Source organism: Oscarella lobularis, chromosome 14 (genome assembly GCF_947507565.1).
Source record: "Oscarella lobularis chromosome 14, ooOscLobu1.1, whole genome shotgun sequence".
NCBI lineage: Eukaryota > Metazoa > Porifera > Homoscleromorpha > Homosclerophorida > Oscarellidae > Oscarella > Oscarella lobularis.
Window position 1 is genome coordinate 1,581,674 of NC_089188.1, and position 24,247 is coordinate 1,605,920.

The window sequence follows — 24,247 nt, forward strand, 5'->3', positions numbered from 1 at the left end:
GGGCGAACCGTCTGGAATCCCCTCGTTTTGCTTTCTCCGTCGCGCGTTTTCGCTCACCGACGCGTCTCCGTCGACTCGTCTCGCCCGTCGTCGTTCGTTTCGCGCACTCGCGATCGCGCGGAAATGTCGTCGCCTTGGCTCTATCACGGCCTGAGCCGATTGGAAGCCGAAACGCTTCTCGTCGACTCGCGCAAGAGCGGCGCCTTTCTGCTGCGAGAAAGCGAAACGGTGCCGGGCAGCTACGTGCTCTCGCTCGCGTAAGGAAAAACCGAGCAAGAAGAAGTGCCCCGCCCATCCTAAATCTTACCTCTCCGCAGACGCGGCGAGGGTCATGTCCATCACTATCGCATCATGCGTCACCCGTCAAACAATCGTTTTTTCATCCAGGCAAGTCTCCTCGGCTTTACTAAATACTTACTTATTCCCTACGTTGTTGTCTTTTCTTATCTAGGCCGTTATGGGCATGAAACAGACATTTTTCGATTCGCTCGAAGACTTGGTCGCGTATTATAAGGGTCCCAATACGGGTCTAGCGTGTCCGCTCGTGCATGCGATCGCCAAATGCGAAGAAGAGGACGAAGACACGGGTTTGGAGCTGCTTCCGGTTTGGCGCTCTCGCTAACCCGGATGTCTTATTTCCTTAGATGACGATAACGAAAGCGAAACGGACGAGTGCGTTGGCGTGACGAAAATGGCGAAATTTTTTCAGATGTCGTTTGCTTCGTTGAAAGTCCAAGAAAAGACGAGGTGAGAGAGAAAGAGCAGAGGAGAGTATCGATTTGTATTATTGATTTAGGGTGGACTCGCCTTTTTTCGACTATTTGACGAGATACGTCAATGACGGCATCGTCAAGGACGTGGAGAGTATGAAAACGGAAAAGAAGGCGCCAAATTTCAAGGAAATGCTGAAAGTAGCAGGAAAAGAACTGGAAACGTACGGGGGCAAAGCGACGGACAATCGAAGTAATTTAATTTTTAAATGTTTAGGTCTCTCAATGCGTTCAGACGCAGAGTGAAGGCAATGCAGTCGTTCTTCGATCACTGCACGGGTGGCGGCGGAAGTGACAGAAACGTAGAGAGAGAGAGAAAGGGGGAAAGAGTTGGCGTGGCTATTCTCTCTTCTAGACTGAGACAGACGGGTTAGCTCAATCGCTGATGGAATGTAGTCTAGCAGTAAGTGCGCTGGAAAAAAAGGTCGAATTATTCTCATCATCAATACGTACTCTGTGTTGATACTTCGTTTGGTGCAGAGCGAGTCATTGCTGAAGGACACGGTGGAAATGATGACACCCACGCCGGCACCCGAAGACGTTACGCCCTTTCAATTGACGTCCGAACGACAGGCGCCCATGCCTGCTCCGCCGTCTCTTCCCATGCAAACGTTTGAAGTAAGACGCGCGATGTTATTATCGTGCTTGTCTCCACCAGATTTTCGTTCCTTTTAGGTTTCCGTTATTTATGCTGCGAGTTTGGGAAGGAGTAAATTGCTTTTACATGTCAATGTTGTAGAGGGTAACTGTCGACAGTACTCAATTTAAAATTTTGCATCAAAATTTTAAATCGCAGGGAAGTTAATTGTTACCAAGGCAGGCAAAGCCGACCCTTCGAACGTATTCGCTCACAATCAAAGTGAGTCGACCGGAGTTTGATTAGAGGCGTCCGCACAAGAGCGTGCTTTCTTTCTCAGTCATTCAACTAATAAAATCGCGATCGAACAACACCAAGCTTGGAATTCGATTTGACAAAAGTCGCCGTGACTTTCACTTCGAGGACACAAAGGTAAAATAGATAGATCGTACGTTGGGCGTGGATTAAGAGGGGAACCTTATATAAAGACCGGTCTGTTATGACCACAGATAGATGAAAGATATTGTGGTCACTACTAACTTGCTTGTCTCTTTTTCTGTAAGCGTCGGGAAGTTTTCTGTCAATTGATTCAGCAAATGAGAAACATGCACAGCGAAAACGAAGAAGTCGATTCTTTATCGATTTTTATTGGCTCGTGGAATATGGGTAAACGAGCCAAATTCCTCTCACCAGATGACGAATTTCTTTAGGTGACGCCGAACCGTCTAACATTCTATCGTGGCTCAAATGCAGCGGAAGCGGAAAGGCGCTCGATCCGACTCTGAGCTGTCTTCCGCACGACATCTATGCCATAGGAACGCAGGAGACTTCGATGAGCGAAAAAGAGTGGATTGCAAAAATCAAGTCGTCCTTGAAAATATGCGTCAGCGTTGACTTTAAACAGGCAAGAGCGCGCGGCGTATATGGGGGGACTTGTTTAGTGAGGGCGCCCCTTATAGGTAGCTGTAGCCACTTTGTGGGGAATTCGACTGGTCGTCCTAACCAAGTCGGATCACATCAACAAAATATCGCACGTGCAGCAATCCTCTGTAAAAACGGGAATTGCTGGAGCGTTAGGTACGGTAGTCTCTGCTAGAGAGGTCTCTCTGTTTGTGACAACGTTTTCGTAGGAAATAAAGGAGCCGTGGGAATTTCGTTTTTCTTTAACGGAGCGTCGCTCTGTTTCGTCAATAGTCATCTCACGTCGGGAAACGAGAAATGTCATAGGTGGGGCAGGAGGAGAGGTCTATAAAGGGCTGGTGTCGCGAGTCGTTTCTCTCCCTCTCGCCCTCTCTCTCTCTCTCTCTCTCTCTCAGACGAAACAGCAATTATTACGATATTTTGCGTGGTCTCCAGCTCGGTCAGGCGACGAAGAAGAGCGTCTTCGACTTGTCCCATCGCTTTCATCATCTCTTCTGGTTTGGAGATCTCAATTATCGCGTTGAATGCGGCAGCTTCGAAGTCAGTCGTCCGTTCTACCTTTTTTTTTATCGTCTATCCCATAGTCGCTTTTTCGTCTCAGGAAGTGCTGGGCTACATTTCTCGAAGAGATTATAAAGGATTGCTCGAACACGACCAACTGCTCAAGGAGCAGAAACGAGGAAAGGCTTTCGATAGTTTCGGTGAGAAAATCAATTACCTCCTCCTCCGCCGTCTCGCAATAATCAATCCCTTGACAGACGAAGAGGAAATCGGTTTTCAGCCGACCTACCGTTACGCGCGTGGAACGCGACAGAAATACGACTATCGCAAGATGAAGAAGACGTACGTGAGAATCAATCTTCCGTCCTATTGCGATCGGGTTCTGTGGAAATCGTACCCTGAAACGTCCATCACGAACACGTCCTATGGTGCGAAAGAGACGAGATGGAAATAGTAAACTAAAGACGATGCATAATTAAGGGTGCACTGACGACATAATGACGAGCGATCATTCTCCCGTCTTCGCTACGTTCACCGTCGGTGCCGTCACCCAATACACGCCAGACGGTGAGAACACATCGATAACGATAAAAAACGAGAAACTCTAAATTTGAAAATCGTCTAGGACTCAGTAGCTCGGCCACTCAAAAAGATCTCGAATTCCGAGTCGATCGCATTGCGGCGATGGTGATTTTATAAAATCGTTAATTATTTAATTTATCCATTTAATTTTCTCGCGATTCAAGATTCAAACGAGCAGCGCGTCGCCGTTTTATCTCGAAATTCACTCGACGTGCATCAACGAGCCGATTCGCAGCAAGAACTCGCTCTCGCAGCCGCAGCGCGCCGGTCGCTATTTCATGACCCAGTATCGTCGCGACGAATCGAACGGCGTCAAATATTCGTCTCCCGTCTGGGGTGCCGACGATTTCGAACAGAAAATCTATCCGATTATATCGGCGAAAGAGTATCTCGAACAGCAGCATCTTCTCATTGCCGTCAAATCGGCCGAAGGAGACGAGTCCTACGGTAGCCGAATTTCGCGGAGATGAGTCATCCGGCCGAGCGACTGTCGTTACTATGTGTAGGCGAATGCGTTATCTCGCTCAAACAACTTCTCAGCGACTCGTGGAATTTTTTCGAGAGTCAACTCAGTCATCGCGGCGTTCACACGGGAATGATACGCGGCGACATGAAAACGGTGACGGAAGGAGCGAAGGAAACGATTCGACCGCGATCCTCCTACGGTATTAATAAGGGGGTATAGAACACCGGAAACGACGATAATCCGTCGACCCTTCCTCCTTTTCACAGAACTGATACAGAACTTCATTAGCGACGATCACGACCACGACAACGACGGTATGACAATCTTATATTCGATATATCGCATCATGGACGATTTTGCCGAACTCGTGATTAGAGGGTCCGGAGGAAACCTCTCCGCCGACGAGCCGTTTCCCGACGAGGAAGCCCGTGACGAGTGCGCGTTGTTCCCATTCGATGTTCGCGATTCGCGCATATTCGACATTTTTTTCTAGCGCCGCCTCGCTCTCGTTCCGTTCGCGTGTCGAAAGGGATGCGAGCGAAAAGCGTAGCAGATGACGTCGATTTGATGATTTCAACGGATGCCGTGGGTCCGCCTCCGCCGACGCCGGCGCGTCGTCCGGATGCGTCGTCATCGTCGTCGGATCGTACGTAGTATCGCCCTCCTTATGCTATTATCTCGATTTCTATTTCTTCTTTGCTGTAGGCAAGCGAAGAGAAGTCCCCATTCCGTTCGTAGTTTTCGCCTTATACGTATTACTATCTGACGTTGGTTTGCTTTTTTTACGCACAGGCTGGGACACGAGCAGACTTCGTTTGACGTAACAGACGATCCTCCAGTTCCTCCGCTTCCGTCCAAAGAGCGAGTAATATTATATGTTTTGTTTGTCTACTTTTGCGTCGTGCGGTTATCCTGTGGCCAACTTTGGAGGTGCCGTCATAGAAACAGAAAACAGAAACCCAGAAACAACAATTTTTTACCTGTGCACACACCCACAGTACGTGGTAGGACACGTGGTAGGACACGTAGTAGTGTGGAGGGCACGTACTTAAAAGTTTCTACAGTATAATGTAGTTTCCGAAAATAATTAATTGACACCTTTTTTGTCTAGACGATTCCTCGATATCGCTCTCCGGCACCTCCCTTGCCACCGGAGCCGTACTCCGCCTCCAACAACGTCGCATCATCGGGACGTCGATCTCCAGCCGTCGCCGGTTCGCTGGCGAGCTCGACTCTCTCCTCGTCGCCTCACGTTCAATCGGGGCTCGCCGCCGCTGCCGCCGCCAAGGCACGTGCCGCCAACACCATCGTGACGTCAGCTGGTCACAGCTCTCCCGGAAAAACGAGCAAGCACCCCCCGCTGCGTCCGAAACCCAAGCAGGTACAATCCCATTTCATCTTTTTTTCCGATTTCTTGCATTTCCGTTTTTAGTCGTTATCTAAACAGGAAATCGCCGTTCTGGGATGGCTTTCCCGAATCGACTCCGGACTGGAGAAATACGTGCCCCATCTCGTCCGATCGGGCTGGGACGATCCGTCTTTCTTCGACAGCTTGAGCGACGACGACTTATTTAGAGCCGGCATAACGAACGCTTTTCACAGACGTCAGGTACGGAGAGGCGCTCCTCCTCGTTCTCTTAGCATCCTGAAGGATATGCCGGATGCTCTCGTTATAATTTGTTCTCGCTTTGTTTCGCAGATTGTACAGGCGATTCACGGTCGCATATGAATATTCGACTGGTCGTATTTACGAAGAACGTTAGATGCCCTTCTCGTGACTTTTTCTCTTTCTTTCGCCCCCGCTTTTTCATCCCATACCTCCCCCCTATTATTGAATTTGGTCTAAATTGGCCATTACGCAAATGTCCCTCCGCATTGCACATACATCCTCTGGTATCGGGAGGCGTGCGACCAGTCTCTCGTCGCGTCTCCTGTCGCCCATTTAGTTGCTCCCACTTGTGCTGCCAGCGTTTGCTTCGGTTCGTCTGCCCCCCTCGCTCATCATGCTGATCTGCGAAGTTCGCGTCTATGCGTCAGATCCGCTCGTTTTCACTCTCCAGGTTCGTCTGTTCTCCTTTGGTGACGCCGGCTCTTCGAGATGAAGAGCTGGCGGAAAAAATAGTACGCCTTAGTTTTTATAAAAGCAGGCGTGAGTCCCCCCAGTCCCTCCCCCGATTCAACGTCTTTTGCTTAGAAACGATCGAGTGGACGCGAACTGTGGCACCAAGTCCTGCAAGTCGTTCCCTTAGCGGAGCCGACTTTGTTCAGTCTTCTTTTCACTGACGACTACAACCAGAAGGTAAAGCGCGTCTACGTCTACAGCGCCAGGCTGCAAAATGGGTTTTATCAGTTGTGGCTTGATATGGATAAACCGCTGGGGAAACAAGTGAAAGGTCTGACTTGAGCACGTCTATTTCGACTCTATAGCCAGTTTACGATGTTTGTACAGCAACGGCCGGTGGCGATTCGGCTCTCTTTCATCTGAAAGTGAAGATCTGGCCGCCCGATCCCTCTCGAGTCAAAGACGACCTTGTTAGGTGAGTCGTTTGTCGAATTATTGAGCGCCACACCGCCCTCTAATCGGCGCCGAAAAACAGATGTTTGTTGGTCGTACAACTGCAGGAGGGTCTGCTCGACAAAAGGTGCGCTGGAATTCGTATATCCGTTTCTCACTCTCATTCCAAGGATCGTTCTTTTAGCATTCTCTGCTCTCGACAGACACTGCTGCGCGTCGGAGCATATCTCATACAAAGTATGACTTTACTAAATAAACAGAGAGATGACTCATTCCTGGAACTGTCTACTTAAAAGGTCATCTCGGTGACCTCGACGAAACTCGTCACAAGCCCGGCTATTCGAGCCAATTCTGTCTTCTTCCCGACCAGGTAATACGACGACGACGCGAATCATTATCGCGACGTTTAGAGCAAGATGTCGTCTTGTAGGGCGAAATGGAAAGAGACATCGAAGCCTTACACAAGACCTCCCTTTGCAGGTAAATTTGCATTCCCACCCAACCAAGTTTGACCGCGCGACGTACGACGATAATCATACGAGAATTGGTTAGCTAACCTCCCAAGCGCACCTGAGCTCGTTTCGCTGCGCGCGTATGCACCGTTAACGTCCCCATTAGGCTAATTGATTGGTCGCAGCGTCGCGCTGATGGAACCTGTCTGATTGGGGTGGCTTTTCATAGAGGCTTGTCGCCAAGCGAATGCGATTTTCGTGTGCTTGAATTAGCTCGGCGCTTGGAGTCCTACGGAGTTCATTCCTTTCCCGCTCGAGTGAGTTTTAGCATCCGACCGCGGCTACCGGTATGTAAATGACATACTGTAGGATAGTGGCGATGTTTCCATCGCGTTGGGTATCGGCTGCGATGGAATTGTCGTCTCTTCGGGCTTCACGACTCTTAACAAGTTTCCCTGGTTAGTCTGCTATTCCGTGGGAATGTTCGTGTGCATAAATCGTGAATATATATAGGGCTGTCGTGCAAAAGGCGAGTTACAAAGGAAAGCTCTTCTTCGTCGAACTTCTCTCGCTGGAGGTGGACGCGTAACTGTATTAGACCGAAAGATTGGCTATTTATTAGCGTTCATTAGACGAACGAGCCTTCCCGCAAGATCAGCTTCAAGATTGAGGATCGGACGTCGGCCAAGGAGGTCTGGCAGCTTTTCGTCGACCTCCAGTCCTTCTACAGGTGGGAACGCGTTGTACGCAATCGTTTAGTTAGACGCGCTCTTCGCCAGACGTTCATATTGAGGCCTAATCGGAATTTAATCACGTAGCGCTTTTGTCGTTAGTCGGTGGACCTAGTGTGTCCACTTCCGCATCGCAACTGGTGCTTTTGTTCGCGAAGACAATCGGTTGATTGAACTTTTTAGATGCCTCAGTGAGCCGGCTTCCACGAGCCCTCCGCTTCTGAATAGGCAGTGGTCTCCTATCAGGTTAGAATCTTCGTTCGTTATATTGGCACCGTGTTTTATTTGCGAGGTCGGAGCAGGAAAGTCAGCAAGACTCAAAAATGGGAGCGAAGGCCCGAGTCGGCGTTTTTCCCTATCGACAGGTCGATGTCGCTCAACCGACTATCGCACATTCCATCGGCTTCCCAAGCGTTTCAGAGGTGCTATAGCTCCTCGTCACTTCGGTATCTCCGAGTCCAATCAAACGTCGAGTGGCACATATAGACGTTTTTGTTCTTCTGCAGGAGAAGGATAGTTTCTGAGTGGAGGACTTGCGAAAGTTTGTCTTGCGGGTCGCCGGAAGCGCGAAGGAAAAAAAAATCTGCGCCTTCAAGTTATTCTCCTCTGTCAAGTTCACAAATGTCAACCTCACAGCTGTCGAGTCCACTGGCGTCGTCTCTCAGCGAAATAGACTGCTGCTTCGATACCGATCGCGATGCCTTTACTACTAGTAGTTCAAGTGGTGAAGACGAAGGATTTGGTGAGGACGGCACATGTGGAACTGTCACCCCGGCCAGTTTCGACGAGATTCCCGACGTCGACATTGTACAAGTAGCAAGGAGACTGTCTGAAGAAGCCAAACAGAAGCCCACTTCCTACTATTTCATTATATGTGAAATTCGAGACACGGAAAGATCGTACGTTCGAGATCTCGACATACTGAACGGGGTAGGATAGCTGTGTATACTTGCGCGTTTGATGTCATTGTTATTCTTTGTTTGGCATGTAGAGATTTCGCTCCAGAGTGAACGATTCGCGTCTTCTTCTACCAAAGCAAGTTTCCGAGATGTTTCTCAATTTGGATCTCATTCACGAGTTCCATCAAACTTTCCTGGCCGAGCTGGAAGAGCGACTTGCTTTATGGTACGACTGCCCATTTGCATTTTTTTCGGGTCTGAGCCTTTTGTTGCTACAGGGAAGAACACGCGGAAAAGTTCGTCAAATGTGAAATTGGCGATATCATGAAAAAGCGGATGGCTTGCATGAAGGTAAAAAATGACTCAGAGTCGTCAAGCCAATCAAAGATCTTTATTATTAGCTGTATACCAACTACGTTACGAATGAAACGAAGATCTTTGAAATGTTAGCTCAGTTGCAGAGCAAAAGGTCCGAATTTGCCAAAGTTTGTGCAGAGTTTGAAGTAAAGAAAGACTACTCGTTGTAGTTTGCACCTGAAAGAATACGTGTTTTTTTTCGTAGCACTCTAACGTCTGCCATAGACCTGTTTCGGAATTTTTCTACCGTCCTTTTCAGAGAATGGTTCATTACAAGGAGCTGTTAAAAAGTAAAGCTCCTACTTCTTGTCTTATGAGAATGCTTATGTGCATCATGTGTAGGACTGCAGCAGAAAGCTGATCCCAAACATATAGATATACCGAAAATCAAAGGTGTGAGAGACGAATGCGTGAAAATTTGTTTTGATGCGCTAGCTCTATTCTAGAGGCTCTTGAGCACATTGAACTTGCCTTGGAGCACGTCAACAAGTCTACTAGATCAGCTGTACGGATTGACTTTAGGCGTTGTGACGTATGGAGAGTCTCTTATGCTTCTATTTTGCAGGAAAATGCAAGAAAAATGATGAGACTTCAACGCGAACTGGTTGGCGTCGACAATCTGCTAAGACCAGGAAGAGTAAGGTCATAGCTTCTGTACTACCACGAATCTAACGTGCTCTGTGCTGAAAGGTCTTTATTATGGAAGGTAGCCTGCTCAAACTTGGAGTCAACGGAGCAAAGCCCAAGATATTTTTTCTGGTTAGAAAGCTGCTCTTGTCTCAATCACATCTATTTATTTCGTCGGTTTTTTCAGTTTAATGATATTCTCCTGTACGCCGTCAAACGAAATGTGCTGCACGGTTCTCAGCTGCTCACAAAAAAAGTCATGCCTCTAACTGAAATAGAGGTAAGACGACGTTTTGTTCTGTACGAAACTCGACGTCTCATTGGGCTCTCAATTCTAAGGTGGAAGACGAACAAATGAAAACCAGTCAGTGGAGCTTTAAACTAAGGACCACTGACGGATCCTTTATTGTCATGGCAAGGTTCACCTACAAGATTTCGTTGAAGTCACGGTCATACCTAATATTTGGTCCTTTGCAGCTCTACTGCAGAAAAACGACTTTGGTTGGAAGCACTGGGAAAGGCTATAAAGAACTTAAGTGAAGGATACGACAGAGACACGTTTGAGGTACTGTATAACACCTTTGTCTGTTTTTTTTGCAAGGCACAATATGTTTCGCTTCTAGGATTTGTCTAGTACCGTGCAGTTACAAAAGCGATCCATAACGTCGTCAGTGCATCCCGACGTTGATCAAGCGACGAAGAACCCCGAAATGACCAGATGCGCGAATTGCCAATCGAAATTTGGACTATTGAAGCGAAAGAATCGCTGCAAAGGATGCGGATGGGTAAAGATCGCGATCCTTTCGTCGTGCCCGTCGTCATCGCTCGATCGTTTGACAGGTTGTTTGCAACCGATGTTTGACGCAGTTTCTTCGCCTTTCGTTCAGCGAGAAACCGGTTCGCGTTTGTGAACTATGCTATTCGCGAGAGCAACAAAAACGTAATAGCATTCTTACAGGCATTTTTTCTTTTCATCAACATATGCCTGCTCTTCTCATTGTCTAGTTGCTGGAAAGCGTAGGGGCTCGGCCTACTGGCGGCAGAATGCAGTGCGCCGCCGATCCGAATCACCCAGCATTGATTCAGCCGCCGCACTCGAACTTGAACTCGAACTCGATGAGCCGTCTCCCCTGCCTCACATAACTTCCAAAAGACTATCCCTCAATTCAACCGGTTTCTCTCAAGACAGCGGCACTGGAAGTTGCACGACAGCAGATGAAGCAAATAGTCCACGTGGCGACGATTTTCCTCCCGAAGAACCTCGCATAGACCCGGCTCTTCTCTCTCCACTAAGGGCGGGTCGTCGTGGCGAATTTCTGTTTCGCAGCAGCAGTCACAGGGAAGTGCGCAACTGTCGAAGTGCGCCGTCTTCCGCGTCTTACGCTCAGCGGCTGCGACAGCAATGTATTGCTAGGACAATTGCCAAGGCTCGTTCTCTTGAAGAGGCGCCAGCTCTAGCGGCAGCGCTGGGCAAAGTCTTGCTATCACTTCAAGACAAACAATTTTCATCTGACGTAAGCGTATTGAAGTCACAGTGCCTATGGCACTTGAAATTTTTTTATTAGAGAGAATTGAGCGGGTACCTCATAAGGAAGGTGCGCGGAAAACCTAGTTGGAAACGTTTCTGGCTAACGGTGGGCAACAATTGTCTCAACTTGTACAAATCTCACGAAGTATGACTATCTATCTCCATACAGTATTTAAATGCATTGGTGTATGATGCTTTCCTAGGACTCTAAATTGATCCAGTCAATTCCATTACCCGAGTTCGACCTATCTCTTCCTGAAAGGGTGTGTTGTAGCGAGCTGCTTAGCTGCCGACTTTCACGTATTTTAATCTTTGAATGGTAGGGTGATGCAGATGAACTACAGGTAGCACAAGAGTTGCCATACCTTTTCAAGTTGTTTTCCGACGACGTGGCGTACTATTTCATGACAGAAAATCGCCACTCCCTAGAAAGGCATGCCTAGTTTCTCGTTTGTTTTCGTTTGCTCATCTCCTGCTCTAGGTGGATTGAAGTGTTGTACGGCGCTGTACGCAAGTGCCACGGTCGCTGTCTGGCAAAAGTTAAAGGATTTGCTAGAAATCGTTCAAAAACAATATTTTAACACTATCGTATTTTACTTGCTCGTAGATGCGAAAATCGAGAAATTCTATCCTTTGCATGCTTTCTATGGCACCATGGATTGATGTATCTATCATGGGCACGCCTTTTCACAACCAGTGCGCGCTATAATAACCTTGCGGCTCCGGTGCTCCACAGCAATTCGAGGCCTCGCAGCGATCCCATGCAGTCACACGTTTGGAAGGGGCGCTAGATTTAGCGGAAAGGACCCAACTGGAGGAAGCAAACGTGGGTTTCCGGGCTATACGCTGCCTGGAAAGTCGATAGCCACGGTATGAGCTAACTAGAACAGTAATAACTTCTATTAGGCACTCCATAATAGTTCATACTCCCACGGGGCCCTCGTCGGTCTACTCAGTTCAGTCAGAGTCATTGTAGCGATGGACAGATAGTGGTTAATTAATTAACCTTCGACAACGATTTTCTCAATCGTAGTACTAAGGTACAGCAGTTGCGTTTATTATTTGTCTAATTAAGGTTCCCTATGATTAGTGTTGGCGTTGATCCTACCACCGCTCATACCACACCCTGTCTGCCTGCCTGCTAGGTGGTTCCGCCTGTGCTCTCGCTATCTCGGCGTCATGTTGATCTGCGAAGTTCGCGTCTACTCGTCCGATCCGCTAGTGTTTACCTTTCAGGTACAGCGTGGTTGCATTCGCTTAGTGTCCCGATAACGTGACGCAGTCGAACCCACTCTACGTTCCCTGTGTCGTCTCTAGAAGCGAAGCACCGGCCGTGATTTGTGGAATGAGGTCCTCCAAGTCGTTCCTCTGGCCGATCCCCGTTTCTTTGGCCTTCTCCATAGCGACGACTACAATCGAAAGGTGAGCCAACGGATTGGGGACGAAGAAATGGAAGAAAGTGGAGTTCGCTTTAGCTGTGGCTGGATATGGACAAAGCGTTAGGAAAGCAAGTCAAAGGTCGTCCGATCCCCGCGGCGTTGTCTGAAGTGGGATAGGATGCAGCTCCTTGTTGTTTTCGTAGGATCCACAAGAAACGATTCGGTGTTGTTTTATCTGAAAGTAAAGATGTGGCCATCTGACCCCTTTTGCGTCACCGACGACATCGTTCGGTAACTTTGGGGAGATATCGAATGAAAGACGATCGAGATGTCTCGTTCATTAGTTGTCTCTTGGTGGTGCAATTCCAGGAAGATCTGCTCGACGGAAGGTAGGATCATTCCGTTCGTTGTTCTCTCTCCCTCTCTCTAAGTCGAGGATATTTTATTAGCATTTCCTCCAGTCAGCAGACGTTGCTGCAGATTGCTGTCTATCTCATACAAAGTAGAGCCGATTACGATCGAGCCAATTGTTAAACAGAACGTGATGTTATCTCTTGTTCCAGGTCTCGGAGATTATGACGAAACGCTTCACAAGCGTGGGTACTCAAGTCAGTACTGCTTAGTTCCCAACCAGGTGCAAGTCTAGTTCCAAACGTCGCCAAAAGCGGCCACATGAATTAAACAATTATTTATCTAACGCTTATGTATATAAAGGGACGAATCGAAGCCAAAATCGAAGCTCTTCATGCGACCGAGCACTATAGGTATGGCCGCGCGTTTTATCAATCCGCTCTCGACTCCTATTATCCGTACGTCCTCGGCATCGATCGCCGTGAGGAAGCAGCGGATGTCGATGCATGCGTTTAGCTAATTAATGTGACGATCAGGCTAGAACGATCCTATTTGCGTAACGCAAACGGGCTTCTTTTCTTCTAGAGGGCTGAAGCCAAGTGATTGCGATTGTCGCATTCTAGACTTGGCTCGACGTTCCGACTCGTACGGGGCTCATTTTTTCAACTCCTTGGTAAACGCGTAACGACGCCAGTCTTCCCATTACCGACAGCTGTTCTCGTACGTTGCTCTTTCGACCTAAATAGGACACTCGGGGCTGTAGAGTGAGATTGGGTATCTGCTGTGAAGGAATACTAGTTGTTTCATCCGATTCCGTTATCGTCGATAAGTTTACTTGGTACTCTCATTGTCTATGGTCAAATTGAGCTGGCTGCATTTGAGTCTTTAGGGACGCAATAGCAAGCACGAGTTACAAAGGAAAAAGTTTCTTTGTAAAAGTTCGTGGAGGGGTAAGGGACTCCTCATTTCCTGCACCTCGTACGGATATGATTCTCTTCATTGGTAGATTTCGAAAATGGAATTTACGATTGAAGGCAAAATACCAGCTAAAGAGATTTGGAGGCTTTTCACTGACTTCTACGCTTTCTACTAGTAAGCTATTATTATTGTCCGTTCCAACCGTGTGTCACACACGTCAGCTCCTTTTGAATCAGTTTATCCAAAGAGCAAACGCCAGTCGAACGCACGAGCCAGGCAAGACGACGCTTTTTCTCAGTACCTGTCACACGGTGCGTCTGCAATTAAAGAACACCTAATGCAGTCCCTAATTTAAATGAATAGAAAAGTTAGCTCGCCAGATAGTCAAGAGCCTTCTTTTTCTGTCTGTAAGACCAGATTGCCTGTTCCGCCGTCGAGTGTGTGGCAAATGAAATTCAATCCGTCGTGTGTCAGGTGAGACCATAATCAGCAGATTTCAAAAATTTCTATGCGCATTCGCAGGAGAAGATGCGTTTCCGAGTGGAGAACGCTCGATTCATCTGTAGCTTGGACGAAAATATCGTCTTCGAAGTCTTTGCCTTCGTTGGGCGAGCCGGACGTCGAAACGGGAGATGACGAAGGATTTGACGACGGATGTGGAGAACTTCTTTCGTCCGACGTCGATGTTCCCGACGTGGATATCGTTCAAGTGGTCAGAAAACTCTCCGAGCAAGCGGCCGAAAACGACGGGCCGACTATTGCCTACTTTTGCGTCATTCGCGAAATTCGAGACACTGAAAGATCGTACGTGCGCGATCTCGACATTCTCAACGGCGTACGTTTTTCAAAAGGTAAATAGGTCTTAGCTAATATTTCTTATGATATGCAGAAATTTCGCTCGGCCGTCGAACGATCTCGTCTCTTACTTCCCAAGCAAGTGTCCGAATTGTTTCTCAATTTGGATCTCATTCAAGAGTTTCACAAGAGTTTTCTTTGTGAATTAGAAGAGCGATTGTCACTGTGGTCAGCATGTTGTTCGTCTGTCACTCCTGACGACTCACTGGCTATGTTTTTAGGGAAGGAAATTCGGAAAAGTATCTAAAATGCGAAATTGGCGATATCATGAAAAGGCGCATGGCTTGCATGAAGGTAAACCAAAAGTACGCCTTTCTGAATCGATACGAAAAATGGTGCCGTCGCTAGCTTTATACAAACTACGTCACAAACGAGGCAAAAATATTTGAAATGTTGACTCAGCTCCAAAGCAAGAGTTCCGACTTTGCCAAGATGTGCGCTCAATTTGAGGTGGAATATATCATATAGCAAATGCTACTCGGCACGTTAAGTTAATGTGCAGCTCTCGAACGTGTGCCACCGGCCAGTATCAGAGTTTTTCTACCGACCCTTTCAACGGATGGTCCACTATAAGGAATTGCTGAAAAGTGAAGTGGTCCTTTTCGTGCATGCCTATTTATTTTTGATTAATTAAACTTTTGACTAGGACTGCACCAGAATGCCAATCCCAGTCATATAAACGTTTCCCAAATTAAAGGTTTCATATCAATTGATATATTGTGTCTTGTCAACATGGATGTGATGAATCGCAGAGGCTGCGGAACACATTGAGATAGCACTAACGCACGTCAACACGTCGACCAGAGCAGCTGTACGTTTATTTGATAGATTGAACATAAGCATCCTATCGTCGATCTGTTTATAGGAAAATGCTAGAAAAATGACGCGAATTCAGCGCGAATTGATTGGCGTTGACGATCTTCTACGACCCGGACGAGTAAGTTGAGGGGAGATCCGTTAATTAAATAATTTGTTGATCCTTCGTCTCACAAGGTTTTTATTATGGAGGGAAATCTTCTCAAACTCGGAGTCAACGGAGCGAAAGTCAAGATATTTTTTCTGGTACAATACTGTGCTAATTTGCATTGGTTGTATGGGATCTTCGTTTAGTTTAATGACATTCTTTTGTACGCTGCCAAACGGACGGTGATTTACGGTTCTCAGCTAGTGGCAAAGAAAGCGATACCTCTAAGTGAACTGAAGGTGGGGGAAGAAATGCTTTCTTTCAAATAAACTATAACCTTATACGTATACGGTGCAAAGGTGGAAGATGAGGTCGGAAGAGAGAACGGTTCTGTATTCAAATTGACGGATAAGGACGGATCTTTTATCGTTATGGCAAGGTGAGTTCTTGCAGCTCAGCACGTCTGCCATACGTTTTACGTTCCTGCAGTTCTTGTGCGGAAAAGCAGCTGTGGCTTGAAGCGTTTCGTAAGGCAATGAAAGCCTACGACTATGAAGCAGAAGGACAAGGCGATTCCTTCCACGTGAGCAGCTGCTGCTTTAGTTCTTGGTGCACAATTTCTAGTTTTGTTTAGGACTTGCGAAGCAGTCTTGAAGCGAAAAAGCTGCGCACCGTAGTGCCGTTGCTTGCCGGCTTCGATCAAACCGGTGAATACGAGATTCAGAACGACGTTACGGCGAAATCGACAATGACTAAGAAGTGCATGAACTGTTTATCGCGTTTTGGAATATGGACGAGAAAGAATTGCTGCAAGGGATGCGGAAGGGTGAATCAGTTTTATATTGAATTGATTTGCCATGTTGGTCTATATGTTCACTTTAGGTCGTTTGCGGTCGATGCTTTACTCACTGTCTTTCGTTGAGTCAAAAGCTAGTTCGCGTTTGCGACGAGTGCTATAGTAAAGAGCAGAGAAAGCGTAAGACGTTCGCAATGAAGTGGTACTTGTAACGATTTCTTCTTCGGATCAGTTGCGGGCCGACGAAGAGGCTCGGCTTACTGGCGTCAAGCGGCTATGTGTCGAACACCGTCAGCGGAATCGACTCCTTCGGATTCTGCTGAGGAAAATCGAGCGATTTCTCCTTCCGGGGATAAGGCCAAGCTCCCAGTACCGGCGACTGCGACGGCGATCGCCTCGCGGCTGGGCGACGACCGTTTGTCTACCATGCGCGAACGGTCGCGAGCTCTTGTCGCATTTCAAGCGAATTCTCTTGATTTGCCGGCTCGTGGCAAAGTGCTCTTGTCGCTGCAAGACAAGCAGTTTTCGTCCGACGTAAAAAAAATGACTGCACTTTGAGAGTAAGCTATTTCATTTTTTGGTCGTTCTTTTCAGAGAGAATTGAGCGGGTACTTAATAACAAAAATGAAAGGAAAGGCCGGGTGGAAGCGCTTCTGGTTGACAGTCGCCAACAGTTGCTTCAATTTCTATCGATCACATGAAGTAACGTTGTGACGCGTCAACTTTGTGTCGTGCACTTGTCCTCTCTTTTTTCAGGATCCGCATCTGATTCAAGCACTCCCATTGCCCGAGTTTGATTTGTCGTTTCCCGAAAGAGTGAGTTCTAGTACGATTGATTGATTTTATATAATTCTATATGATTCAGAATGATTCCGACGAATTGGACGTGGCTCAGCAATTGCCGTACATCTTCAAATTGTACTCGAACGACCAAACGTACTACTTCATGACGGAAAGCCTGTATTCTCTTGAAAGGTGCGGCGTCACGGTCAAACGACCAACTCGAAACAGACAAAACAACGCTTGGTTTTTTTTCAGATGGATTGAGGTGCTGAATAGCGTCGTTCGACTGTCCCACGGTCGTTGCGGAGCCAAAATGAAGAAGCACAACGCGCAGCGTTCGCACACTATTGTCTAATTCGATTGGAAGATAAGTTTTAGTGATATATTGTAGCTTTGTTTCTCTAACTCATGAGCAGAAAAGATTTCAAGTGTAGACGGCTGCATCAGTGCATGGAACCCCGCCTTATCAGGCTCAATAGATGCACGCATGTCAACAGCATACAGCAATTTGCAATTTGACATATATGCGGCTGATACGCCTCGTGGTGTACATTTTACATCTGGTACATAATGCCGGCGGTGTTCGCAGTCCTTGAACGTCTTTTTTGGCGCTTTTGAGAGGTGCATCATCGACCCTGGCGCTTGTTCCAATTGACTCGTGGTCTGTTTTTAGGTTATACTGTGAAGCTATTTTTACGTTTGGGCGGAAGTGAAAGCTATAGCGCACGCAATTCAATTTCGCAACGGCCTGTGCTCCTGTCGCCCGACGCCTGCCTGTATTTAGATAAAGTTACCAAGAATCTGCGACATTACCAATCGCGCCTCGAGACTGCTACTAGCAGTTTGGGCAAGCTACGTTACGTGATAAGGAAGTAGACGTGTGCTGTTGATCTGCACGGATATCAACCGGCTGCTCCAATCGAGTCCTACTAGACGGCGTCGATATGCTGATTTGCGAAGTTCGTCTCCTTCCCTCGTCGGAAACTCTGGTTTTCACTGTTCGAGTGAGTCGAAAGCTCGCCCCCCCTTTTCCTATTCTTACTCCTAAGTACCTTTGTCGTTGTGACGACCGCGTGGGGGCCCGCCCCCCCGCACCTGCGTTCTTTCCACAGAATAAGGCGAAAGGCAGAAAATTGTGGGAAGACGTTCTTGAAGTGGTCCCGATCGCCCGAGCGCACTATTTCGGACTCCAGTACACGGACGAGTACAACAAAAAGGTCAGAGGATCGTTAGTCTCTTCCCACCCCCTTTCCTCACACGTCCTTTCGATCCCGCTGTGACGCCAGTGCTGGCTTGATCTCGACGAAAGCCTCGGGAAGCAAGTGGGGAAAGGTAAACGAATATATCCCGAACAAAAACAGAGCAAACGTTCGAATCGATCGTTTTGCAGCGAACAGCGCCAGCTGGAGCGGCGAATCGATTCTCTTCGACGTTGCCGTCAAATTCTGGCCCGAAGAGCCGAGTCGCATCGACGACGATCTCGTCAAGTAAGAAAAGCGAAACCCTAAACGACGTTTCCGATCTCTTACGCATGCAGATGCCTATTGGTTATTCAGCTGCAGGAGAGCTTGTTAGAAAATCGGTTAGACCGCTAACTGATGCACATTGGGCCCCCCCGCTTTGCGCGCGGGAGTCAATACGTCTGTTTCAAGGTTACGGTGCGGTCATCAGACGCTCGTCAAAATAGGAGCGTATCTCTTGCAAAGTCAGTCGTCCCTCCCCCTCCCCTCCCTCGGGGAGGGAACGTAACGCATCCCAATTTTTGCATTTATTCGATTCGAAGGTCACATCGGGAATGCGGGTTGCGGTGAATTAGGGGAGAACTATTCCAGTCAGTTCTGTCTCGTTCCCGACCAGGCGAGGACGCTTCCTCGTTTACGTGATTTACTGTTTCTAATTAATTAATTATTAGACGCCAGAACTGGAGGCGGAAATGGAGGAGCTGCATCAGTCAGACATATGCCGGTATTCCTATATAAATCTATCTATGAAAAATTGCACTATTCATTCGTCGTCTCCTAGAAACTTGACTGCTAGCCAATGCGATACTCAAATACTCAAACTCTGCTCTCGATTGAACGAGTATGGCGTTCATTTTTTCAAGGCCCTAGTGAGACTAAATAATCTCCACGTGTCGTCTATCATAGTACTCATTCGATTCTTTCTAAGGACGGCGACGGTTCCACTACGGAAATAGCTCTTGGGATTAGTCGAAGTGGCATTTCCGTTTACAGCCAAGGTCAAAAGATGAACAGTTTTCCTTGGTACTAAAAATAGTAAAAAGACTCTTTGTCGCCTGCGTAATTCTTTTTGTGTAGGGTAATGATAAAAAAATGTCGTTCTACGTCAACTTGCTTCTATCTCGACTTGCACTCGTTGGTACGTAGAACGGCGGTTGTGTCGTCAACGTCTCATCCGGCGCTAATTGCATAGAAAGGAAAATCCGCTGAAGTCGGTTTCAAGATGGACAAATGGAATTGTAAGCAATTATGGCATTTGTTCGTAGACTTCCAAGCGTTCTATCGGTAATAAGCGATAAACGTCAGTACGACTTATATCCAGCGAACTCCGTATTGTTTACAGATTGCCCACTTCCTCTGCGTCTAGCAGAACGCATCCTCTACTGCTCCAGTCGCAAATCTCCGTGCGCAGGTAATTGGAACTGACGACAGGGAGAAGCCCTTTCACTGTGCAACGCTGACTTCCAGGAAGTCACCGAGTCCCGGCCGAGTCCGCTTCGTGTCGCCCTCTCCCGCTCCGTCGTTGCCCTCGCCGGAAAAGGAAGCGCAGCAGAGCAGCGGCGGCATCAAATTGCGCAAATCACGGCAAGTGGCTTCTCCTCTCGCGAGAAAAGAGAGATGCATGCAAAGCGATGCAAAACGTCTCATAAATAATTTGTTTTAGGCTCGGGTCGGCTCGACGCAAAATCGTTTCGGAGCGAGTGACGGCCGATCGAATAATTGCCGCCACGCTATCGCGAGCGCCGTCGGCGATGCGAAGCAATTCGCTCTCGAAGGACGCCGACAGCGACGTGGACATCAGTCGAAGTCTGAGCTTTCTTTCGCCGGGAAGCAGCACGAGTAGTAGCAGCGATGTATCGGTGGCGTTGGAGGAGGAGGAAGACGAGGAGGCGGGAAAGGAGTCGTCGACGACGGCTTTGACGCCCCACTCGGCACTGCTCGCTTGCGAGAACGTCCCTTTGGCCGACATCGGAGAGATGGTTCGGAATATGTCGGACGACAAAGTGACGAATCGCGCGACCAATGCTTATTATTTCGTCGCGTGCGAGATCAGAGACACGGAGAGATCGTATTTTCGAGATCTCGAACTCCTAAGCGACGTGAGTTCCGTCCTCCAGGCGACGACCTCTCTCTATTCGTCTTTTTTTTTTTCAGTTTCGCGAAGAGATCGAGAACTCGCGTTTGCTGCTTCCTAAGCAGATCGCCGAATTGTTTGGAAATCTGGGTCTGCTTGAGACCTTTCACAGGCATTTTCTTGCGGAAATAGAAGATCGTCTCAACTACTGGTATAGATGACCACTATTGACTACAATGCAATAGACTTGAGCATTTGCATGTGTTTTTTCCCCCAGGGAGTCGCAGTCTGATCGCTACGCGAAATGCACCGTCGGCGACATTATGAAAAGGAGAATGGCGTGCATGAAGGTTTCTCTCGTTTGCTTTGCATGCGCTTTGCGCTTCAGACAAGGGTGCCATAGGTGTACAGGAACTACGTTACGAATGAAAGCAGGATTTTCGAGCTGCTGAATCACTGGCAGAGCAAAATGAGCGATTTTGCTAGAATCTGTGCAAAATTCGAAGTGCAATCCTATCTTCCTACTCATAGATTATTTGTTGATTGTGTCTGTAGGAAACGGAGGCGGGTCGTAAGCCTGTTTCAGAGCTGTTCTATCGTCCCTTTCAGCGTATGGTTCACTATAAAGAGTTGCTCAAAAGTGAGTCAAAAAAAGATGGGCCGGATTTAAATGCATGCACGTGCGAACGTCTACTAGGACTCCTGCAGCAGTCGTATTCTCGAGAATCCGCTAGCGATTTGGCTGATATCAAAGGTTCGCTTGCACGCGCGCATTTCTTTCTTGCCTGACGAGTGTACGATTTTTGCAGAGGCATTGGAATACATTGAGAGTGCTCTTGAGAGTGTAAACATTTCAACGAAAGCAGCGGTTCGTAAACTACTTGCAGCATCGCTAGACACCACCTAAGCCCCTCTCACGACGGTTAGATAATTCTGCATTGTAGAATCGGGCCAATTCACTGTCAATTTGACCGGACTAATAAGTGTAGCGCACTGCCCGTTATAGAAGCGGACGTAGCACCTGATTTTGCTGACCAAGCGTACTGCTGTAACTGCGCGTATTTGTTCGCTTTTCGCGTCCAAATAGCGACTCAATGTCTTTAGAATGGACCCACAATGCATTTCGCGACCGATTTATCGTAGCAACGCGACGATTGACGTCATGCGTTGCTCAATGTAGCGTGACAGGGCGTGTCTTGCGTACGCAGCACACATTCTTCGTCTTTTTTCGCGTTTTGAGACAAAGTTTCGTTTGTTTTTGTCGGCAGAAATGCATTTGCGGCCGATTGGCGGAGGTTTCGGTTCAAACGAAGCACTTTTTGTCACTTTTTGATCGTGAATAGCTGCAGTCGTTAGTTCCCTCTATGTATTTCGTTCAAATGCCTGCCGATGTTTAGTTCGTTGCCTCCCTGAGTAGATTAGTTAAGCTTATACTTACTTGACAAGGGTGTAACTTGGCACGCCTTCCTAGTTCTCGCATCTCTCTCCCAGCTCCTGGGCACCTCTGTCACCGGATAAACCTCCATAGCACCGTCTTCCGTGGGGTTTGTGTCAAGTGTCGATGTTTTTTCATTTTTAAACTTCTCTAAGCGAGAAGACGCGTTTTTTGGCCTTTTTATGGTCAAACCTTAGCGGCCAAAGGGGGCCTCAGTTCAAACTTTGCTTAGAACTGTACTGACGCTACCTATTTGCCTTGATGGAAGCCTTAAGACTTTACTTCTAGCATGCTTGTGCGTTTTTAGGAGAATGCGAGGAAGCTGTTTCGTCTTCAACGCGAACTAGGTGGCATTACCAATTTGCTGGCATCGGGACGGGTACTTGTGCATAATTTCTTTGCACTTTTCGTTTCAGTCTTTTCTTTAGAAATTTATAATGGAAGGAGTGCTTCTTCAGCTTCGAAACAATGGTTCGAAGCCCAAAATCTACATTCTGGTGAGAGATTGCGCGCTGCAATCCGTAGAAAAATAGCAATTGGTTGATAGTTTAGCGATTTTCTTTTGCGAGCCGTCAAACAATCGTCGTTCTCTGGAACTCAGCTGCTTGCAGAAAAGACATATTCTTTAGCTGGAATGAAGGTACTCTCCTCGCCTAATCGAAAGGCGTTCTGTGAATGGATTATTTCAGGTTGACGACGGATCGGACTTGGGCTTTCGCATTACACCGGCTGCGGGAAATTCTTTCGTTTTAATTGCTGGGTACGTCACCGGAGAAAGGGTAGTCATCGAATGGCATTGTGAAGTGACAGGTCGTCGATTGAAAAGAAGTCGTGGCTCGTATCGCTGAGGGAAACAATCGATGGCGTCGGAATAAAGGGTCTCGACATACAGGTAAACAAATTTCACTCGTGTTTGCATTGCACGTTATTCGCTTTGATAGGACTTACCCGTTCTGAAGTCGTCCTCGTCTCTAAAACGAGGTCTAAAATCTCCGTCACACGACTACCGGATGGCTGCGACTGTCTCTACGCCTGGAAAGCATTGCTATAATTGTCAAAAGAAATTCAACCTCTTTAACAGGAAGAAAACGTGCAAACGTTGCTCCAAGGTAGGCCGGCTATATTGTAGTCGATTTCGTTCACGTTGCGAATGCTTTGATTTACAAGGCCTTCTGCAAGAAATGTGTGGGTAACTTCACTCGCTTGGGACAGACCGAGGCGTTGAAGAAGGTCTGCAATGCGTGTCACGAGGAGGCTATTGAAAACGGTGCGAAGACTTATCACAGGGTTTTGCGCCAAGTCTTGAGCATCTTCTCCGTGTATATAGCCAAACTGCGCGAATCGCCGTCTCATTGGCGTTCGGCGGCGATATTGGGTCGGAGACGCGGTTCGACGACTAGTACCAAAATTGACGGAATTATAACGACAAAGAATTCATTTGGCAATGAAATTGAAATTAGTCGGGATTCGAAGCGTCCCGTTTCGGTTGCCACGCCGGCGGTGCCCGTAGTACGCGTGCACGAGAAGCTAACACCAACCGCATCGTTTCCCCAGTCGATTTACGAGTCTCAGTCTTCTGGTGCTACTGCTCTTCAAAAGCATCGACTCAAAGTGCCGCCGAGCGCATCGTCTCAACCGTCCATTCCGCAGAACGAACAGATCTTGAGAAGCGATCACCTCATGGTTCGGCGCAAAACCGATGGGCACGTTGGTGCTGCGGCAGGGAAGAAGCAGAAAGAGTTGTCCGCCCCTGCGCGGGTTCTCTTGTCTCTCGGCGACTCTCAATTTTCACGCGATGTAAGTGGGCCGTTTCGATTCCTGTTCGCTATGTAATTCTAATACTTACTGGCTTTTCTTCTAGGAGGAAATGAGTGGCTATCTATTTCATAAAGTGAAAGGCAGAGATGGTTGGAAAAGGTTTTGGCTTGTTTTAGGGTCGGGCTATTTGAAATTTTACTGCAGTCACGAAGTATGTGGTGCGACGTATCCAAACTTTAGGCAACTGAGCTGCTTTTTTTGTAGGAAAGCCAACCTCTCTTATATCTGCCGCTGCCTCAATACGAGCTTTCGGAGACAGAAAAGGTATAGATGAAGAACCACAGTTTGATTTTTCCTTTACTTGGCTTCTCAGCGTGATCATGGGGAGCTATCGCCCGTCCTTCCCGTTCCCTGCGTCTTCAAATTATTCACTTCATCGAGCGTTCACTACTTCCTAGCAGACAACAAATACACTATGGATAGGTTATGACACCCATGCACTGTCAAAAAAAAGACCGGTACATTTTGTTTCTTTTTAGGTGGGTAGAAGTTCTGGTTGGCGTTGTCAAGAAATGCCATGGCCTGCTGAGTACCATAGCAAAGCACAAGAGTTTCGGCAAAAGAAGAATTCACACAAGTCATTAGGCGCTACAGTAGCAGCTGCCGTTGTTGCTGCAGTACCGCGCCGTCGTCAAAAATAGTTTATTATTATTTATTTTCAGCTATCGTAGTAGCACTGCGCTAGACTATCTAGAACGGTTAGAATGTAGTTTGCTAATGTTATTGTTTTTATTTTCTGGATGACGTCACACTGCCGCTATCTGTCC

The 24,247-nt window shown here is 47.6% G+C and overlaps 4 protein-coding genes across 4 annotated transcripts; all 4 read left to right on the top strand.

Moving 5' to 3' along the window:
- The first annotated feature begins 6 nt into the window (after window positions 1–6).
- On the top strand, window positions 7–5,674 carry LOC136195307 (phosphatidylinositol 3,4,5-trisphosphate 5-phosphatase 2-like). The gene is made up of 30 exons (XM_065984613.1): window positions 7–257; window positions 318–387; window positions 452–587; window positions 645–747; window positions 797–934; window positions 988–1,072; window positions 1,126–1,194; window positions 1,251–1,388; window positions 1,446–1,512; window positions 1,567–1,629; window positions 1,688–1,779; window positions 1,911–2,013; window positions 2,058–2,251; window positions 2,307–2,424; window positions 2,478–2,574; window positions 2,664–2,808; window positions 2,870–2,969; window positions 3,027–3,197; window positions 3,250–3,336; window positions 3,395–3,456; window positions 3,516–3,798; window positions 3,858–4,016; window positions 4,084–4,131; window positions 4,193–4,252; window positions 4,311–4,463; window positions 4,523–4,547; window positions 4,610–4,682; window positions 4,929–5,198; window positions 5,250–5,426; window positions 5,517–5,674. The coding sequence occupies exons 1-30, from the start codon at window positions 124–126 to the stop codon at window positions 5,544–5,546; spliced, it is 3,450 nt and encodes a 1,149-aa protein (XP_065840685.1). The 5' UTR covers window positions 7–123; the 3' UTR covers window positions 5,547–5,674.
- A 24-nt stretch (window positions 5,675–5,698) lies between these two features.
- On the top strand, window positions 5,699–11,638 carry LOC136195305 (FERM, ARHGEF and pleckstrin domain-containing protein 1-like). The gene is made up of 34 exons (XM_065984611.1): window positions 5,699–5,877; window positions 6,012–6,116; window positions 6,168–6,210; window positions 6,267–6,354; window positions 6,415–6,459; window positions 6,517–6,569; window positions 6,629–6,702; window positions 6,763–6,812; window positions 7,014–7,101; window positions 7,154–7,242; window positions 7,298–7,361; window positions 7,417–7,514; window positions 7,699–7,761; window positions 7,818–7,961; window positions 8,022–8,445; window positions 8,507–8,640; window positions 8,693–8,765; window positions 8,816–8,917; window positions 8,977–9,061; window positions 9,114–9,164; window positions 9,218–9,276; window positions 9,337–9,408; window positions 9,462–9,530; window positions 9,586–9,678; window positions 9,738–9,817; window positions 9,876–9,963; window positions 10,022–10,183; window positions 10,239–10,338; window positions 10,404–10,912; window positions 10,964–11,071; window positions 11,130–11,189; window positions 11,250–11,359; window positions 11,408–11,465; window positions 11,534–11,638. Exons 1-34 carry the CDS (start codon window positions 5,821–5,823, stop codon window positions 11,633–11,635), a joined length of 3,600 nt encoding a protein of 1,199 aa, XP_065840683.1. The 5' UTR covers window positions 5,699–5,820; the 3' UTR covers window positions 11,636–11,638.
- A 9-nt stretch (window positions 11,639–11,647) lies between these two features.
- LOC136195308 (FERM, ARHGEF and pleckstrin domain-containing protein 2-like) lies at window positions 11,648–17,448 on the top strand. Its single transcript, XM_065984614.1, has 35 exons — window positions 11,648–11,796; window positions 11,847–11,966; window positions 12,017–12,162; window positions 12,244–12,348; window positions 12,402–12,444; window positions 12,509–12,596; window positions 12,650–12,694; window positions 12,755–12,807; window positions 12,869–12,939; window positions 13,020–13,069; window positions 13,242–13,329; window positions 13,403–13,494; window positions 13,546–13,606; window positions 13,663–13,748; window positions 13,811–13,885; window positions 13,938–14,048; window positions 14,097–14,409; window positions 14,464–14,597; window positions 14,651–14,723; window positions 14,778–14,879; window positions 14,932–15,016; window positions 15,076–15,126; window positions 15,182–15,240; window positions 15,295–15,366; window positions 15,423–15,491; window positions 15,540–15,632; window positions 15,693–15,772; window positions 15,823–15,916; window positions 15,968–16,159; window positions 16,216–16,309; window positions 16,362–16,663; window positions 16,724–16,831; window positions 16,886–16,945; window positions 16,995–17,104; window positions 17,168–17,448. Exons 3-35 carry the CDS (start codon window positions 12,106–12,108, stop codon window positions 17,265–17,267), a joined length of 3,216 nt encoding a protein of 1,071 aa, XP_065840686.1. The 5' UTR covers window positions 11,648–11,796; window positions 11,847–11,966; window positions 12,017–12,105; the 3' UTR covers window positions 17,268–17,448.
- Window positions 17,393–24,240, top strand: LOC136195306 (FERM, ARHGEF and pleckstrin domain-containing protein 2-like). Its single transcript, XM_065984612.1, has 34 exons — window positions 17,393–17,533; window positions 17,586–17,916; window positions 18,025–18,129; window positions 18,199–18,244; window positions 18,303–18,399; window positions 18,450–18,494; window positions 18,565–18,617; window positions 18,696–18,769; window positions 18,825–18,877; window positions 18,935–19,022; window positions 19,082–19,176; window positions 19,231–19,291; window positions 19,346–19,437; window positions 19,496–19,564; window positions 19,621–19,737; window positions 19,817–20,252; window positions 20,308–20,438; window positions 20,505–20,577; window positions 20,631–20,732; window positions 20,783–20,867; window positions 20,925–20,981; window positions 21,037–21,095; window positions 21,970–22,041; window positions 22,091–22,159; window positions 22,210–22,302; window positions 22,352–22,422; window positions 22,473–22,554; window positions 22,604–22,771; window positions 22,830–22,929; window positions 22,990–23,459; window positions 23,524–23,631; window positions 23,685–23,744; window positions 23,794–23,903; window positions 23,960–24,240. The coding sequence occupies exons 2-34, from the start codon at window positions 17,857–17,859 to the stop codon at window positions 24,063–24,065; spliced, it is 3,507 nt and encodes a 1,168-aa protein (XP_065840684.1). The 5' UTR covers window positions 17,393–17,533; window positions 17,586–17,856; the 3' UTR covers window positions 24,066–24,240.
- The last annotated feature ends 7 nt before the right edge of the window (window positions 24,241–24,247 follow it).